This window comes from Stenella coeruleoalba (assembly GCF_951394435.1).
Source record: "Stenella coeruleoalba genome assembly, chromosome: 15".
Lineage (NCBI taxonomy): Eukaryota > Metazoa > Chordata > Mammalia > Artiodactyla > Delphinidae > Stenella > Stenella coeruleoalba.
The window spans coordinates 10,222,843-10,240,771 of NC_137161.1; the positions used below are offsets into that span (position 1 = coordinate 10,222,843).

General features: G+C 50.8%; 1 protein-coding gene across 3 annotated transcripts in view; it reads left to right on the forward strand.

The window, feature by feature from the left end:
• Positions 1-352: 352 nt before the first annotated feature.
• Positions 353-17,929, forward strand: part of NFATC2 (nuclear factor of activated T cells 2) — a gene marked incomplete at its 5' end in the record, with an annotated part of 157,827 nt that continues 140,250 nt past the window's right edge. For 2 of the 3 annotated variants that reach the window (XM_079946392.1, XM_079946391.1), the window contains one exon: positions 15,120-15,478. In XM_079946392.1, the coding sequence (XP_079802518.1) occupies positions 15,349-15,478 (130 nt within the window). Of the gene's footprint in view, positions 423-15,119; positions 15,479-17,929 lie in introns of those variants that run through there. The other variant, XM_079946393.1, reaches the window with a different exon arrangement.

Sequence of the window (17,929 nt, forward strand, 5' to 3'; positions counted from 1 at the left end):
CCCTTAGTTTTGGAGATGGACGGGATCCAGTGGTTTCCATGGCGCTGGATAAACAGGAGGAAACAGTGAGGGAATCCCGTTATTTTACTGCATTGAAAGCCTATAAACACGGAGCGCGGGGAAGGAAGTCGCGTTCCCTCTCGAGTAAGCCGGAGCGCCGAGCCGCGCCGACTCCGCCGCGCCGGGAGCCGGGAGCCTGGAGGCGGGAGGCGCGCAGCTCCCGGGCCGCTCGCAGGCTCCTCGGCCAGGGCAGCCCCGCGAGCATGCTTTAGAGAGGACGGCGCCCCCTTGGCTCCTGGTCTACCCAAACAGACCCCTCTCACCCCGCGCGCCGAAACCCCATCCCCTCCAGATGCAGAGAGAGGCTGCGTTCAGACTGGGGCACTGCCATCCCCTCCGCATCATGGGGTCTGTGGACCAAGGTAACTGACTCCCCCTCTATTCCAGACGCTTCCTCCTCCCACTTCTTAGCCCTTTCCCTTCTGCTCTCTTCCCGGGCAGCGCTTTCAGCTCCTGGCTGAGGTCGCGGGGAGGCCCGGGGACTCCGGTTTCCCAGGGCGCACAGGTAGCGTGGCCGGGAGGAGAGGCGCCCTCTCCCTGGCCAAGGAGGGAGACTGGGGAGCCGACTTCAGACCACTTCCCGCGGGGGCAGCGAAGTGTCCCAAGGCGGGATTCCCCAGGCCAGTCTGTCAAAAAGATTGTCCCCTCCATGGGACACCGGGAGGGATTCTCGCTACTAACCGCGGGCTGCTTAACTGTTTCCGCGCTGGGCTTTTGACAGCGGATGCCATTCAGCTGTGTTATTATTATCATCATCATTTTATCATCATCATTATTTAGCTTTTTTTTTTTTTTTAGGAGAACAGTCTTGGCATTTTACTATTTAGTAAATCTAGTAATGAAGACTTTGCTTTTTAACAGAGCAGCAGATGCTCTGGGACATTTAAACAATTTTCTTTCCCGTTTTTTGATGTGTGTCATGGGTACAGTCCTCCAGCTCCCCCTTTAAAGTGCAATGTACCATCAGTTTGTTTTGCGATCCGATTACACTCTATATTCCGTGTTTCTGTCTCTTTTTCCCTCCTCCTGGAGTTTGTCCTGGAATCATACTACTTGGATATTACGGGAGGGGCTTAACGTATACAAATATGATATGAAGATATCCCATCTGGCCGGGATTGTGGAGGGGTTTAGGCTGTACACTAATGAATCTGACTTTAAAAATGGAAACCAGGCGATGTGATGTGTTTTTCAGAGGCCAGCCCTGCAAATAGTGGGGGGCACTGCCTGGAGGGCAGGGCTGCAAGAGTTAAATGAAATAAATATGCGTAGGAGGAGTTAGCTTCGTGTCATAAAATCAGAGTTGAATGTAGGTTTTGTGCTCTGCGTGGCTGATTAAAGTTCTGGTGAGGGGGGAGAAATGACAATTTCAGTAAATAAACCTAAGGGGCTTTTTTTTGAAAACCGGAATGGGACCAAATGCCTGAGGTTAGGTAGATGGTGCGCTTTGCCACAGCGGACCTCAGTGACATATATTTTTAGTTGAGTTGCGCCTTTGAAAGCAAGACCCTGCCAGCGCCTTGAATGTTTTAACTGGTACCAGTTTATCCTGTTCTCTGCTAGTGGTTAAGCTTATGACATAATGGCCAAAAAATGTTACTAATATTGCATCACCTGTAAAAGGGATGCTCTGAGACAGGCGACAGATATATTAAGGACGCGAATTGGTTTTTATTGCCGTATACACTGAAACACAGTATTTGATGTTACGATGGTGGGAGGACAGACTAACGCCAAATTTAGGTCAATTTGGAGAGAGAGAGCGAGAGCTGGGAAGAGAAATTGGACGTCTGTTTTACTGTGTGATCTCACACAAGCTTCGCATTTTGTTGACGCTGCTACACCTCTGCTCCAGGTTTGTGAACTTGGTCCTCTCTCAATGTTTTGAAGTGAAGTGTGTGTATTCTGTGTGTGCATGTGCATCGCCTAGCCTCCCCAGCCCACGCTCATGTGTGCAGGGACTGTGAGAACGTGTGTGCCAGTTTGTGTGTCCACATGTGGGAGACAGGGCACCGCATTGTTCCCGGCAAACGACGCTTGGCATGCCAGAGCAACTGGGCACACAGAATGCAACTCCAGGCATCAAAGGTAGCTGGAGTGAGAGGCACTTCAACCGTGCCCTGCACTGGGGCCTCCTGAGGGAAACCCAAATGGCCCTTCAAACTCAAACACCACCACGAGTGTAGGGGCAGGTCTGAGGGTGCCTGCAGATGGGTGGGGTCATTAAATAGCAAATAGAAATATTTGCATGGCAAGAAAATACTGACCTTGCTGTGCAGTTTTGGGTCAAGGGCCTGGGAAAAACTGAAGATCTGAAAGAGGTGTGTTCAGTTTTATCTGAAGTGGGATGATGGAAAGTATTTCAGGAATAAACAAACCCAGGGTGAGCTCTGCTCACTCCCAGACCCGAACTCCCTGCCTTCTGCCTGGGTTAGGATTTCTGCTTAGCTACATTGCAGCTGTGTGATCTTAGGCGAGTGACTTAACCTCTCTGGGCCTCTGTTTCCACATCTGTAAAATGGAGCCAATAATAATGTCTCCCTTAACAGAGATTGTGAGAGTCAGTGAGGTAGCACACGTAAAGCATCTAAAATGCTGCCGTGCTTATAGTCAACGCTGGATAAACGTTAGCTGCAATTCCTATTGAAAATGCAAAACAATGACTTGTATTGATAGAGAAACTGGATTTCATGGCAAAAATTCTTTGAAGAGATGCAGTACTTTAAACCTTTCATCAAGGGACTTTATAACTTATTGGAGCTTCACGGTGACACAGATGGGGCTAAGATTATGGCTTGTGAAGCCTCCATTTCCTTACCTGCAAAAGGGAATAGTGATGACCTCACAGGGGTGTCATGAGCATCGTATGAAATCATGCATATAAAACACTTACCTCTGGGCTTAACGTGCAGTTAATACACGCTGGATGTTATTATTTTCTGACAGTTGAGGATGAGAGCCAGCGTCGCCCGTGGTCACACAGTAAGTTCGTAGCACAATGCCTGGCGCACGGTAAGGGCTCTGTTGCCTTCCGCAGGGGTAAGAGCAGCCACATTATGAGTATGGACTGGAAGCAGCAGGGCGAAGTATTTTGCAAGTATCAAGCCTTTTAATTGTCAGGGCCACTGTACACCACAAGTGCTGTGATCAGTGTCTCCTTCGCAGAGGAGTGGAGAGAGGCACAGAGAGGGGCAGTAACTGGCTGAGTGCTACCTAGCAGGGAACTGGTAGAGACTGTAATTCGAACCCAGGCCCTTGGCCACATGCTCTGCTGTCTCTGGAACTTACTAATGTTATCATAATTTTTAATCACATCATTTGACAGACGAGGAAACTGAGGCAGACCAGAGCCTTGTGCTGGGCTTTTTTGCCAACACCGTGTTGTTCCTTGACATATCCTGGAAGAGAAGGAAGTGTGGGAGGATGTGGAGCGTATGACCATCATTTAGAGACGGGGAAACTGAGGCAGCCACTGATTTGTCCCAAGCGGAGGGTGAGTCAGGGAGAGCTCCTTGCCTCACCTCAGGGAAGTGAAAGCACAGTGCTTCCATTTCCACTAGCGGAAGAAAAGTCCCCATATGGCCAGGAGGCTGTAAAGCCAGCTCTACTTTCTGTCCACACAGAACTGAGACCCCGTCCAAGGGCCCCTCCTCCTGGCTGAGCCCCTCCCTGGCTACCCAGATGGCCCCTCCTCCAGCAAGGCCTTCCGGGTCTCTCCTTCTCTTCCCAGAACTTCAGGGAGAATCACTTACTTTCCCAGATGCTCCTCCGACTGCCTTTATTAAGACTTTCCTCAGCTGGGTTGTAAGCTTCCTGAGGACAGGGCCAGGTCTCCTGTTTCTGTGAACCTCCGGTAGATCCCAGGTAATGTTTCTACACCCAAGACGTCAACAGCTTGAGATCTGAGTGAGGGGTTCAAATCTTGACTCTGCCACTTGCTGGCTGCATGACCTCGTGCAAGTAACTTCACTCTCCTGTGCCTCAGTTTCCCCACATATAAAAAAGTGATAGTAATATTGGTTAATATAGTGAACAACTGAAGTATCAACCAATCAGCACAGCAGGAGCGGGGTCCCAAGAGACTCCCCTGCTGGGCAAGGCTTTAACCCTTTATTTGCTGAATTGTAGAGAGGGTCTCAAGGCAGCAGAGGCCCTTGAAGGGGGGAGGACAGCCATCATTTACCAATCTATGGAGAGTTTCAATCTTTTAGTAAACAATATGAACCTCAAAGTGCCCACTTAATTACTAAGTGCTGTTATTATTAGTGTACAATTCGTTAATTCAATATTTATCCCCACACACACCCCCCCAAAAATCCAACCTAAAAAAACAGTTACCGAGTGCCTCCCCACACATATTCTCATTGGCTGGCTCTCTCTTACTACACACACGAGTGATTATTTCACTTCTCAACCTGGAAGAAGCCAGGCAGGTTCCTAGTTTTGTTCCTTTGCTAGAACAGGAATTTGAGACTCCAACTGCCCAGACTAGAGAGGAGGCCTCCTCTGGGCTCCCCGGGCCTCCACCCTGGCGCTGCCCCACCCTGTACTCATCACACTGGTGGTCGTTGTCCGTGCCCTGTCTCTGTCTTCCTCCAGACTTGAACTCCGGGAACCAGAAACCACAACTGTCTTATTCACCCTTGTGGCCCCAGTGCCTGGAACAGTGCCTGCTACTTAGTAGGTGCTCAGTACTTTCTTTGTTCAATGGATGGAGGAATGAATGAATGAATGAATGAGGCACAGTAGGGGTGATATGACCTGTTAAGGCCACAGAATTAAGACTTAAACTCTGGGGGCTTCCCTGGTGGTCCAGTGGTTAAGGCTTTGCCATCCAACACAGGGGTTGTGGGTTCGATCCCTGGTCGGGGAGTTAAGATCCCACGTGCCAAAAAACATAAAACAGAAGCAATATTGTAACAAATTCAAAAAAGACTTTAAAAATGGTCCACATCAAAAAAAATTATATAAAAAAGACAAACTCTGAAGCACGGTGCCATCTTTCTGGCTCACTCGCTTCTGCCTCCTTTTGACAGTGACAGAGGTTTTGACTTCCATGTTTTCCCACCAAGGGCTGGTGACCTAGGCGGCCTTCGTGCTGGGTCACCTACCAGGCACACGCCCTCGTGTTGTTCTCTGGAATGAGTCAGCCCCAAACAACAAAAACCGCAGCCCGCACTTACTGTGTGCCACGCATGTGCCAGGCCCCATCCCCAGAGCTTCCCACGGGCCGCCTCATTGGTCCTCAACCAGTTATGACCCCATCTTGCACAGGGAGGGGTAGCCACCGCCCCAGGGTCACATCGCTAATTGCAAAGCATGGAACCAATCGCACTCCACCATGTTGATCCCTGTTAGGCTGAATAATCATAGCGGAAGGGGATCTGTTCTCCCTACCAGACACGTACTGTAGGGCCAGGCACTTTACAGATATTCTCTCAGTGGATTCTCACAAAACAACCTGAGAGGCTGGTACGGAATACGATCCTCCCATTTCAGGAGCAGGAGACCAAGACAGGGCGCGAGCAAGGCATTTAGAGGACAGAGCTGATGCCCACAGCTCAGCATTTAAGGGCCGCACGGGCCTATCTCTCCTGCTTCCTGCAGCAGGATCACCCGGCCAGACGGTGAGCTGGAGAGAGGGGCTGCAGCCCCTCCAGGAGCCCGCCCTCCACAGTTTGCAGTGGGAGTTCCTCCTGCCTTCCACCTTGCCTTTCTGGGCCGCTCAGGAGCTCCTGGCGGCCCCCATCCCTTCCCTTTCCGGTTGGAACCTGCCAACAGAGACTCATTTCCGCAGAGCCTCTTTCAGTGGCCAAAGCCCCGCCGGGTGCTTCTTTGGCTCCAGCGCTCCCATTTCCGGTGCGGCCCGTGCTGTCAGAGCCAGTCCGCGCCAGTCTGCTTACTCCCTGGCACGGTCCGCTTCTTCCCTCTGCCTCGGCCGTGCCGGTCCTTCCACCTGGGGTCCCCGCTCCATTTTCTCACATCTTTCTTCAAGGCCCACCTCATTCCCATCTCCTCTTAGAAGCCCCCTTGACCATTGAATTCATCTTCATCGTTTTGAGCATCTACTCTGTGCCAGTAACCCACCAAGATGCTGGGGATAAAGTGAACAAGACTGCTGGTGTCTGCCCTCACCAGGCAAACATCAAGGGAGCAAACCAGGAATATCCACTGTAGTGTGGAGTGGTGTTAAGTGCTGGAGACCAAAATAGGGGGACAGGGCTGCGAATGACTCAGTATCTACGGGTGTGTAGTGCGTGGGTGTATGAGTTTCCTGTGGCTGCCATCACAAATTACCACAAACTGGGTGGCTTAAAACAACAGAGATCTACTCTCTCATAGTTTCAGAGACAAAACGTGTGAAATCAAGGTGTCAGCGGGCCGTGTTCTCTCTGAAGGCTCTAGGGCAGGATCCTTCTGTATCTCTTTTAGCTCCTCGTGGCCCTTGGTGGTCCTCGGCGTTCCTTGGCTTTTGCTGCATCCCTCTGCTCTCCGCCTTCTTCCTGTGTGTACGTGTGTTCCGTCCTCTTCTTGTAAGGACACCAGTCATTGGATTAGAGCCGTTAGCCCTAAGGACTTCATCTGAACTTGATCATATCTGCAAAGACGCTCTTGCCAAATAAGATCACAGTCACAAGTACCTGAGGTTAGGGCTTGAACATATTTTGGGAGAGGGAAATCGTTCAACACACAAGAGTAGGGATTGCTAGTTCACACTGCATGGCCCCCTCCTCTCTAAAGAGACGTCTTATTCATTGACCTCTGAGTGGTGAGGCATCTGCCTGTACAGGATCTGGGGGACAAGCATCCCAGGCAGAAGGAACAGAGAGTCTGGAGGCCTTGAGGAGAGACATGTGCTTGGGGTAGTCAATGAACAGCCAGACCAGTGTGGCAGGAACAGAAAGGGGAAGAGGGGAAGTGTGATAGGAGACAGATTGAGGAAGCAAGGCAGAGCAGGACCCAGCAGGATCTTGTGAGCAGCGTGAAGTTCATTCTCATGGTAATGGGGAGGCGTTGGGGAAATTGGAAGCAGCAGAGGGTGTGAGCTCATTAGCCTTTTCGTAGGCTCCAACTGACCTTTAAGTGGAAAATGTCCTTTAGCCAGGTAAGAGTGGATGCTTAGGATACAGGTGCGAGGCTATGACGGCCACAGGTGGTGGCCTGGGCAGGAGATGACAGGAGCCGGGACCAGTGTGGGGAGGAGGAAGTGGGAAGGAGTTGGTACTTCTGTACCAACTGTCTGTAGAGCGTTCTCCTTTTCGGTTCTCAGACTGTGTTCCCTTGAGCCCCGGGGTTCTGCAGGGATGGTCCCTGTCTTTGGCACCTGAGGGTAGATGCTATTAATTTTGTGAATGATATGAACTGTTTCCAATGGGTCTTCCTCTTGGCCCAGCCTGGATTCCCCACGCCAGCTCCCCTTTCCCTCTCTGCTATCACTGGGAGTTGTAAGACTTTTCGCAGCGTTTCATCTTGGTCCAAAAATGTCCCTTAGTGCATCCACACTTAGCTAATAACCCAGGAACAGTGTGACTCAGTATCAGACTGGTGTGGGACAAAACCACTTCCGTGGTGGCATGTGTGTCTTCAAAAGTAACATCACAACCTACTCCGTGCCTTAGTTTCTTTAACTGAACAGCGGGGGTGATAGTAATCTTTACACATGGCGGGTGCTTTGAGGTTTGAAGATCACGGCTGTGATGCTCTCAGTGTGTATAAAGCGGTCAGTTCCTGTTAGCTGCCATTTACACTATTATTTTATTGTTTTAAATTCAAGTTGTTACTTTCCTTCAGCCTACTAACCTTCAAGTGTCCTTCCTGATTGGGATAAATCCATTTCCTACCAAATCTTTGGGGTCTTTTCTGGATGACCTAGTTCAATCACTCAACCAATGAGTTCAGAAGGGTTTGTGGAGGACCTGCTATTGCAAGACACTGGCTAGGTGGTGTGGAGAATATCCAAGATATATAAGAAGCTCTCATTTGCATTTGAAAGTCAGATAAAGATTTTTTTTTTCCAAAGTCAGATAAAGAGACAATTGTGTGTGAAGCCATTTACATGCAAAGGAACTAAAAGTTTCCATGAAGTCTAATGGCTGTGCTGATAGAGGAGTTTAAGAGAGAGAGGGCAAGAGCCGATGCCATGTGCTTTCTGGGGGGGCGTGGGAGGGTGGGAGATGCTCTGGGGTGTGATTGTGCTGGAGGGAGGCTGGTGGAGGGTGGCCTGGAGATCCCTGAAGTTAGCTTGCTTGTGTGCGTCACTCCCTGACTTCAAAGATTATGAAATCGACACAGATGTTCGAGTCTGCAAGACCAGGGCAGGAGAGAGGCTGGAGATGAGCATCACGATACTGGGGGTGCGGTCATCTAGGAAGACAGCCTGGCTGACAGAAGGGTGATGGCGGAGAGAGGGAAAAGGCAGACGGTTGAGAAATAGTTGTGGGGCTGGGCAAAGACTAACCAATGCTCCATTCCCTAACTAATCCACCCTCTGCTGCCTGCCATTAAGGCTCTGATGCAGTAGAAGATGAAGCTCCCCTGGCAGAGGGATGGTGGTACCTCCTGTTTAATAAAAGGCAAGGACGGTAGTTTAAGGGCTAGGTGAGTGTGCTCTTCGTGCTCTCCTGTAAATATCAGTTCCATAAGGCAGAGGGGAACGCGCTACGAAGCAAGGAATGAGGAGGACAAACAAAGCCAGGACAAAGTAGGTGAGCAGGGCCTAGGGAGAAGGAGTTAAGAGCCTGGAGACCAAGGTCTGGAGCTCACGTGCTCACGGGGACGGACAGGGGCAGCTGCGTGGGGCAGTGGTGACCCCAGAGCAATAGGATTGTCTGAAGGAGGCAGCATCTACTCAGCCCCAGATGACGGATCCACCTGGGAATACAGACCCTGCGTATTGTGGCCTGATCTTCCCATTTTGGGGGAGACATCGGACACTTGGATTTTTAAATGAAAGCCTCTCAATTAAAAAACTGTTAGTTCAGATTTAAAAAAAAAAAAAAATTACGGGCAAGGCCAAACATACCATGCCTGCAGGATGGGTTTGGCTGGGCTACTGCAGACCTGTGAGCACCCCTGCTGTCTGAGGTGGCATCTTCTTACAGTCCACACCTTGGTTTGGGTTCCGGCTTTTAGCAGATCCCTGCTTTCCTAGAGTTTTACCCTCAGTGCCTGTCCCGGGGGCCCGGCAATTTTAACAAACCGCCTTCAGCTAAAATTGCCTCCTGGAAATTAGTTACCTCACAGCAGAGAAGTCCTGTTCAGGTTTCAAAAGATGATGTCCATCATAGATTGGAGTGAAAGTCAAGTTTGAAACTCTCTTGTTGTTGCCCCAATTCATAAGGAGCTCATTCCTGGAAAATGGCTTTGTGTGGAGGCAACGTGGAAGGGGGCGCTGAAAAACTCAAGGGATCAAAATGAATAATATTTTCATGGAATATTTTAGAAATCAAAATTGATGCAAAAAATCCAAGATGAACCAAAAATAGAAATATTAAATAAAGACGGGATCAGTATTACTCATCTTCCCTTTGCTTCAGGGTCCAGTACAACTCTGCACAGCACTATTACTGATTCTGTCTTTATTCGAAATGTAACGATTTTGCTCACCATGGGTTTTTTTTGCTTTAATTTTGGTTTTTAAAAAACATTTCATGAAAACGTAATATATTCAATTATTGAGGTGTTTGGTGCCCTCTTAAATTTTGCCTCACTCGCCTCACTCTGGTTCCAGCCCTGGTGGAGTCAAATGCATCCATCTATAAATTAAAATATTAGCAACTAGGGTGGTAATCCCAGGATGTGCTTAAATTGAGGGGAGATCGCGTTTTGGAATCTGGTAAAGAAAATTCCTACTTTTCGGATTAAACACGTTTCAGTGCCTACTTATAGTCAGGCTTTTATTGCGATGGGGGTTGTCAGGATGTGGGGTTCGGAATGAGTAAAAGATGAACGTATGAATAAAACATGCTGCAGAGATAAGGGCTATGAGGAACGTAAAGCAGGGTCACGGGACAGAGGAGGCCAGGGGATGCTGTTTTTATGGGGATGGTCATGGAAGCTGACATTGAGCTGAGGAACGAACAAAGCAAGGAAGTGACAAATATCAGTGGGAATAGTAGGTGCAAAGGCCCTGGGGTGGGGTCGTGCTTGGCATTTTCAAGGACGATCGGGGTGGCAGAAGGGAGTCAGAAAACGGAAAATGGCAGGAGATAATACCTAAAGGGAGCTGGGGTAGGGGTGGTTTATCTAGGACCTTGTAGGTCAAGGTGCTTGTGTTTAATTCTCAACTTAATGGGAAGCCGTGGGAGGTTTATCGGATGTATATTTTGAAAGGATCCCTTTCTCTGCTCCATGTAAGGGCCAAAGTGGAAGGGAGGAGGGAGGAGGGAGACCAGGGAGGAGGCTATCATACTCGTCCGGGTGAGAGATGGTGGGGGGCTAGGATTGCTGGGGTGGGAGGAAGAACAGTGAAGTTGGTGAAAAACGGTGGGATTTGGGTTACGTTTTGAGGGTTTTTGATTTGCTGAGAGTTTGCACGTGGGTGTGAGCAGACGCGAGGAATAAAGGACTTACTCCTTCGTTTTCGGTGGGGGAATGGGATGAATGGGAGGGTGATATTTGAGCTGGGAACAGTGGGAGAGGAGCGGTTTCAGAGGATAACAGGGTTGGTTTGGACACGTGTATTTTGAGGGGCCTGTTGGATGCCCACGTGGAGATGCTGGGTGGACAGTGGGATATGTGAGCCCAGATTTCAGGGGAGGGGTCCAGGCTGAGGCTAAAAATGAGCTTTGTACCAGAAGGGGGAAAGGAGGGCAGAGCTCTGCGTTGGCGGGGGTCCTTCCAGGGCCAACTTGAAGGGGCCTCAGGACTCAGAGCCACCTGGAGTGGGGTGGGAGGGCCCCAGAGGGTGGTGCACCTCAGGTATTTGTATTCACGTGCAATGCTGCCTTCTAAGAGGTAACCTGGAAGAGGAAAAGAGATAACTCAAGGATGAGAGTATGCATCTCATGTGCTTCCACTGTTTTCTATCTCAGCTGCCCTCACCATAGTTCACACCCCACTTTCTCTTGCCTGGATGACTGTATGAACCTCCTAATTGGTCTTCCTGCTTCAATACTCGCCCCCTGCAGTTTCTTCTCCATGCAGAACCCAGAGCAACCGCTTAAAACCCCAGATATGATCTTGTCATGTATGTGCCTAATACACTTGAGTCATTCCTCGTTGGTCTGAGGTCCAGAATTCTCCACACGGGCCCTCAGGCCCCACTCACCCCCGAGCCTTACCTCACACCATCTTCTTGTCCGTTCCTGAGCACCTGCCACTCCAGTCTTTTTTCAGTTCTTCCAATACGCCCTACTTCCTCCTGCCTCAGGGCCTTTGCACATACTTTCCCATCTGGCTGTTAGTTCTTCCGCTCACTATTCTCTGGCTAACTTCTACTCAACCTTCTGTTCTCAGCTTCAATATCACCTCCCCAGGGAAGCCTTCCCTGAATTCCCCGTCAACATCAGCTTTCCTTGATCTAAGCTCTGTGGCATCTTCTTTCCTCCCATGGCGCTTACCTCAGTTTGTAATTGTACACTAGAGTAAATGCTCTTGAATGGAGCTGAATTCCTGGGCCAGGGTCAGACGTGTGCTAGGAGTTTCAAACTCTCAGTGGCCTCGCGAGCTTCCCATTGCACTTCTATTGGGGAACCCGGAGAAAAACTAAAAGGCTAGGGCCTCCGCGATGAGGCCAGTGGCAGGGCAGAGGGAAGGTTGACAGAGCTGCACTGTCAAGACCTCTATCCCACCCCCCAGCTTCCTGCTGTGGCCTCTGAATGCATAAAGGTCATGTATTCTGCCCCCAGCCCTTGCTTTGAACGACACAAATTATTTATTTTGGAAATGAAAATATGCCTTCCCCCACACCCAAGCCGCACCCTTCAAAGTGGCCTTTAGAGAAGAAAACCCTCTTACTTCCCACTGCTCTAGCAGAAACTTTGTTATGGGTCAGGGCCTAATTTGAACCCCTTCCCTTAAAGAACTATGATTTGGTGCAGATCCTAGAAACTTTAAAAATATATCCACTGTTCAGAGGAACAACTTAGACAATTGGAGTATTATTTAGAATGTCCTGAACCATTCTCATAAGACTGAAGACTTTGTAGCAGTTTATCAGTTGTAAAGTGATTTTTACCTTTATTATCTCATCCTATTATTGGGTATCTCAAGAGGATATCAGTTGGGGGTAAGAATTTAGATTCTTGCCCAAACGGTTGGGTGGCCAGAGGAAGCCTTAGGGAGGAGGGCCCTTAAAGAGAAATATAAGGATCTTATATGCACGAGGACAAACTCTTTTACCCATCCATCCATCCATCTACTCTCCCTCCATCCATCCATCCACTTATCCATCCATCCATTTATCCATCCATCCATCTATTCATCCATTCACCCATTTGTCCATCCATCCATCCATCATCCATCCATCCACTCATCTGTCCATTCATTTATCCATCTGCATATCCACACATCCATTGTACATAACGCTGTGAATGAGGCACTCTGACCCCTGCCCTAATGGGTCTCATAAGGCTAGTGGAGATAAAATTCTCCAATTGGCCAAGCCTGGATCATTTGTTCACTTCTTTGCCAGGGGAGTATGGGACAGCTGGGTTGATAATTTTACCAAGATTGTATCAAGAGTAGTTTCCCAAAGGAACACACTGGGGTGTTGTTATCAGAAGAAGTGGGGAATGATGCCAGGGAGGCAAAATCAATAGATGTCCACTAGATTAGAGGCATTTAATCATCATGGATGGAGGGATGAAAAGGGACGCTTGAGGATGACACCAGCCTTTCTCCTTTTCTATATCACAAGGACTGGTTGGTTCCTTTGTTTATCCCTGACCAAGTTTCAGGGTTTGGATTTTGAGTCCTGTCGTAGGGGCCCAAGAGCATCCATCTCCTTCTAGATACTTGGCTATAAGCGTCGCAGCCTGGGTCACCTCCTCTCCTGACCTGAATTTATCAGCCACCCCTAAGATGCTTGTTGGATACACCCAATATACGTATGCTTATGCTTAGGAAACAAAGAAGAGGATTTGTTTATGCTCTGACAACCAGAAAGTGCTTCCCAAGACTCTGAAAGTTCGCAAATCTTGAGCCAGGCCCAGGACCCTGGAATGGGGTTTGTGTCTCTGTTAGTGATTCTCACCTCGGGCCACACATTGGAAGCATCTGGGGGGCTTTTACGCAGTACTGATGCCTGGGCCTCAGACATTCTGATTATAACTGGCCCCTCCTGGGGCCCAGCCGTTTGAAGTTTTGGAACAGCTCTCCAGGTGAGTCTAATATGTAGCTTGGGTTAAGAGCCACTGGTCTGAGTGCAATTTGGAAAGCCCTATTCATTGCTGTGTCTCTTTGCTAACAGGATAGAAACATGATGAGGGTAGAGACCATGTCCTGCTGCTGGCTGCATCCCCAAGATCTGTAGCAGTGCCAGGTACCAAGCAGGTGTCCAGCAAAGATCTGTGGAATGAACGATGATTGATAGCTTCACACAAACCCCTTAACGGAGCAGAGATGGCTCCCCCTGAAGAGCGCATCTTCTCTATACTTCTGGCACGTGGGGAAGGGTTCGAGTCAGTCCCCAGCTGAGATCAAGCTGTGGTTCTCAGGGACTCCTTGAACCTCTCCCACCTACTTTTCTGATCCAGCGATTCTCAACACTGGCTGCCCTTTAGATTCATCTGAGGTCATTAAAAAAAACCCCAGAAAACAGCTTTGGGTGTTCCAGTTCAGTGAGTTTGGATTGAAACGTGGAAACAGGCTTTTTTTTTTTTTAAAGTGTCTCAGGTGATGCTAACGTGCCGTAAGGGTTGAGGCCACTGCTCTCATCTCACCGTTTTTACCTGTGGGTCTGTTTTCTGACTTTAGCTAACTTGGTCCGAGACCCCTGGAAGTGTTTCATGGGGGGTGGTAGTAGGTTCTTATGTACTGTTCCCCAAATGTACCTGTTCATAACATTCACCTTGGGTGCCTGCTTAAAAATACACAACCCTGAGCCTTTACTCCAGACTTAGGGTTTCAGAGGCTCCAGTGAGGGGCCTGGGAATCTGTGTTTTTAACAAGCGTCCAGGCGTACTTGTCACTTGCCAACCTCTCCACCTGCACTGCCCTCCTTCCTGGTCTCCCACACAAGAACACCTTCTGGCTCTTACTTTCTTTTGGTTCCCACCGCCGGAACACTCTTCCCCCAGATCCTCCCATCAGTCTGGTTCAACCAAATGCTACCTTCCCAGAGAGGCCCTACCTGACCACCGAAGTGACCAAAGCCTCGTGAACCCCCAGCCTTTACCCTATATCTCTGGTGAGTTCTCTCCTGACACCCTAGGGGGATGATCTTTGCTCCCCTGTTTATCTCCTGCATGACTCTTCCCCCACCAGAAACTGAGCCCCAGCAGTGTCTGGTTCATGCTGGGTCCCCGGCGCCTGGCCAAGAGGTATAGATGTAAAGGTGGGACTTGCGCTCTGAGAGTATCTCTGATTCTTTCCCAGGTCCTGGGAATTGAGTTCAGGGGCACTCAGGTGACTGATGTATATGAAAATCATGCCACAGCTGTGGGCAGAGAGGCACCTGGAGACACGAGTCTGCAAGAGAAGGGCGTGGGTGCACTCCCTCCCCCCTCCCCCCGCCCCCTTAGATTAGAAAAGAGGAAAAAGTTTGGGATCAGCCGATCATAGAGGGCAAACGACAAGAGGCTTTCTCATCTGGAGGATCCGGCAGGGGCGCAGAGCTCACCGCGGGGAGGGTAGGAGCAGCGGCCGCACCAGAGCGCCTGGCGGTGGCCCCGGCGCGTTGTTACGCGCGGTGCCCGGGTAGTGCGGCCGGGGCAGTGCGGCCAGGGCCAGGGGGCGGCCTCTTTCCTCCTGGGCCCGCCCGCCACTCCTCCCCTCCCTTCCCCCCTCCCTCCCCGGGTCCCTGGGTGGCGGCCCCGCCCCCGCCGACCCGGCCGCGCTGTCCCCGCCTCCCCTCTCCCCTCCCCGGGCTGCAACAGGTGCCTCCCGGAGCAGGAAGCCCGCGCCGCCGCCGCCGCCGCTAAGCTCCCGCAGGAGCGTCCAGGACCCGCTGCGCCAGGCGCGCCGTCCCTGGACCCGGCGTGCGTTCCCACGAGGGCAGTGACCCCGCCGCTCCACCCGCCTCTCCGCCCCGCTTCCTGCCTCCTTCGCCACCCCCGACGAGGGCCCAGGAAACAGCCGAGCCTGCCCTCGCCCCCGGCCCGCCGCCCTCCCGCCGCTCTGCGCGCCATGGACGCCCAGGAGCCGCAGCCCGACCCCGACGGCGGGGGCGCCCCGGGCCACGAGCCTGGAGGCAGCCCCCAAGACGAGTTCGACTTTTCCATCCTCTTCGATTATGACTATTTGAATCCTATCGAAGGTCGGTGGAGGCTCGCCCCGGCTTGGCCTCCGAGCCCGGGCTGGGGCTTGGGCCTGGACAGTGGACACAGGGCCCCGTTTTGCCCCACGTGTCACACTTACTGGGGGGCCTGGAGCGGGGCGGGGGTGCCTCTCCCCCCGGCTGAGAGGGAGGGCGCGAGGCTTCAGGGACTGCAGCCGCCTTTAGGGGGCGCTAGGCTCACTCTGCCGGGTAGGGCGTTGGTTTCCAGTTACTTCTCCCTGATTGTCACTGGTAGCGAAGCCAAGGGTGGCAGGGGTCTCAGCTGGCCTCTTGCCTGCAGCTGGTCGTCAGAGGGCAAAGGAAGCTACTGGTTTGCCTTTGGAGGGAGGAGATGAGGAAGCCAGAGAATGGAGTTCGTGGGAAGGGGCTGGTGCAAACAGAGGGCAGGTGAAGCGGATCCTCCCACCTCCGGGCACCACCGCGTGCGAGCCCGTCGTTGGGGACTTTGTGTTGACACTGAGGAAGAGGTTGTCTGTATCTAGTGCTGGGGGGTGGTTTGACTTCATCTTAGGCGGCCGGCCCATTTCCTCCCTCGGGTCTGCCGCTGTGTTTGCACATCACCCCCATGGCTCAGTGTGAGCTTTATTCAGGGATCCCCCACCCCGCGGTCATCATGGCCGTGGGCGGTTGTGGATTCAGGAAGATGCAGGCTGTTCCTGCCTCAGCGACCTGTCGGTCTGTGCCTTCAAGTGCGCTCTGCGCTGGGGACCGGGGATTTCCCCAGGCTGGCCCGTCATTTCACGTGTTTAACAGGAGCCTTGGTCAGAAGGAGAAGGTGGTACACCCAACCTCACTGTATTTTTCTGGTTAGCAGGTTGTCTTGGAAAAAAAAAACAACCCAACTAGGCTTCCTGATTTTGACAGCCTAGCCCAGCCAGTGCTTATTGAAGCCTCTGGGGCAGGCCTGGTGGTAACTTCCAGATGCACTTGGGCTTGGCTGCATTAGGGAAAGCAGGAAGGGGTTGTGCTGCCTGCTATGTGTAGGAGGCCTTTTCCAGACTCTCCGGGGCTTGCTGTTTCCCAGAGATGCTGGGTTAGGCAGAGAAGTTTGAACTTTCCTTCCACAGCGTCTTCAGGTGAAGCTCCTTAGGTGAGGGGCTTGCTTTGATTTCAGAGACGCCCTCGCTCGGATACCAAGTGAAGACGGTAATTCGTAATTATTCTCTGTTTTGGCTGGAGGTGGAAATAATTATCCAGCCAAAGAGACCGGTCTTCTTGAGTTGCAATCCGGAGGCCATCCTTTGCTTTGAAAAGATACAGTTAAGAATCTGCAAACGATCCCTCTAGCATCAGTGGTCTTGCTGTTTGTTGAGATTAAACTCCTGTTTTGCAGGGAACTAATACTTACACCCCTCCCAGATTCACAATCAACGATTTTTTTTTTTTTTTCCTGCAGTGGGGGGAGATTTCCGGGGAAACAGTTTCCAAGCCAAATCCGATGGGAGGTGCTTTTTATAGTTTTTCTTAGCAAGGGGTGCTGGTGGCTGCCAGATGGGTGTCTAAATGACCACAATGAAGGCCCCAGAATCTATTTCTTAAAAATAAACTTTAGTTTTTGGACCAGTTTTAGATTTACAGAAAAGTTGTAAAGATAGTACGGCAAGTTCTCATATACCCAGCACCGCACCAAGCCCCCTATATGATGAGCATCTTACAGTAGTTGATACATTTGTTATAAATTAATGAGCCAATATTATGATACAGTAGTGTGGACCTAAGTCCGTACTTTATTCGCATTCAGACTGTCGTTTTTTATTTTATTTTATTTTTTTTTCATGAGCTTGACAGTTTTGAGGAGTACTGATAAAGTACATTGTAGAATGTCCCTTCAATGGGGTCTTATGTTTTTCTTATGGTTAGACAGGGCTATGGGTTTTGGGGGAGGAAGACCACAGAGGTAAAGTGACCATTTCCATCACATCATATCGAGGGTGCCTGCTGTCAACATGATTTATCACTACTGATGATGGCCTTGACCACCTGGCCGAGGTAGCCTTTGGCAGGTTCCTCCACTGTAAGGTTCCTCCTTTCTGAACTGTGCTCTTTGGAAGGAGGTCACTGTGTGCAGCCTCACTTGAGGAGTGAGGCATCGTGCTCTGAAATCTGTAAAATAATGACCCCTTGCTGGGAAGTGGGCAGCACAGAAACATCGTGGCTCAGGAAGAGAAGGGGTGTCGGGAGCCTTGAGAGGCTAAAGCGAGCTGTACCAGGTGTGGGTCTGGCTCACCCAGATGTTAACAGCAGTCCCCTCTCTCTTCTTCCACATGATGGGTCTCCCCAAGGGCCAGCACTAGCCCTTATCTTGCTACTGGGCTTTGTCCCAGGTGACAGTACGTTGGTGACGCACCTGAGGTGTTCTGCTTAAATCTGGGCGTGGGCTTGGCGAAAAACCAAAGAGGGAAGGGGACTGCTCGCGGGCCAGATGTTGTC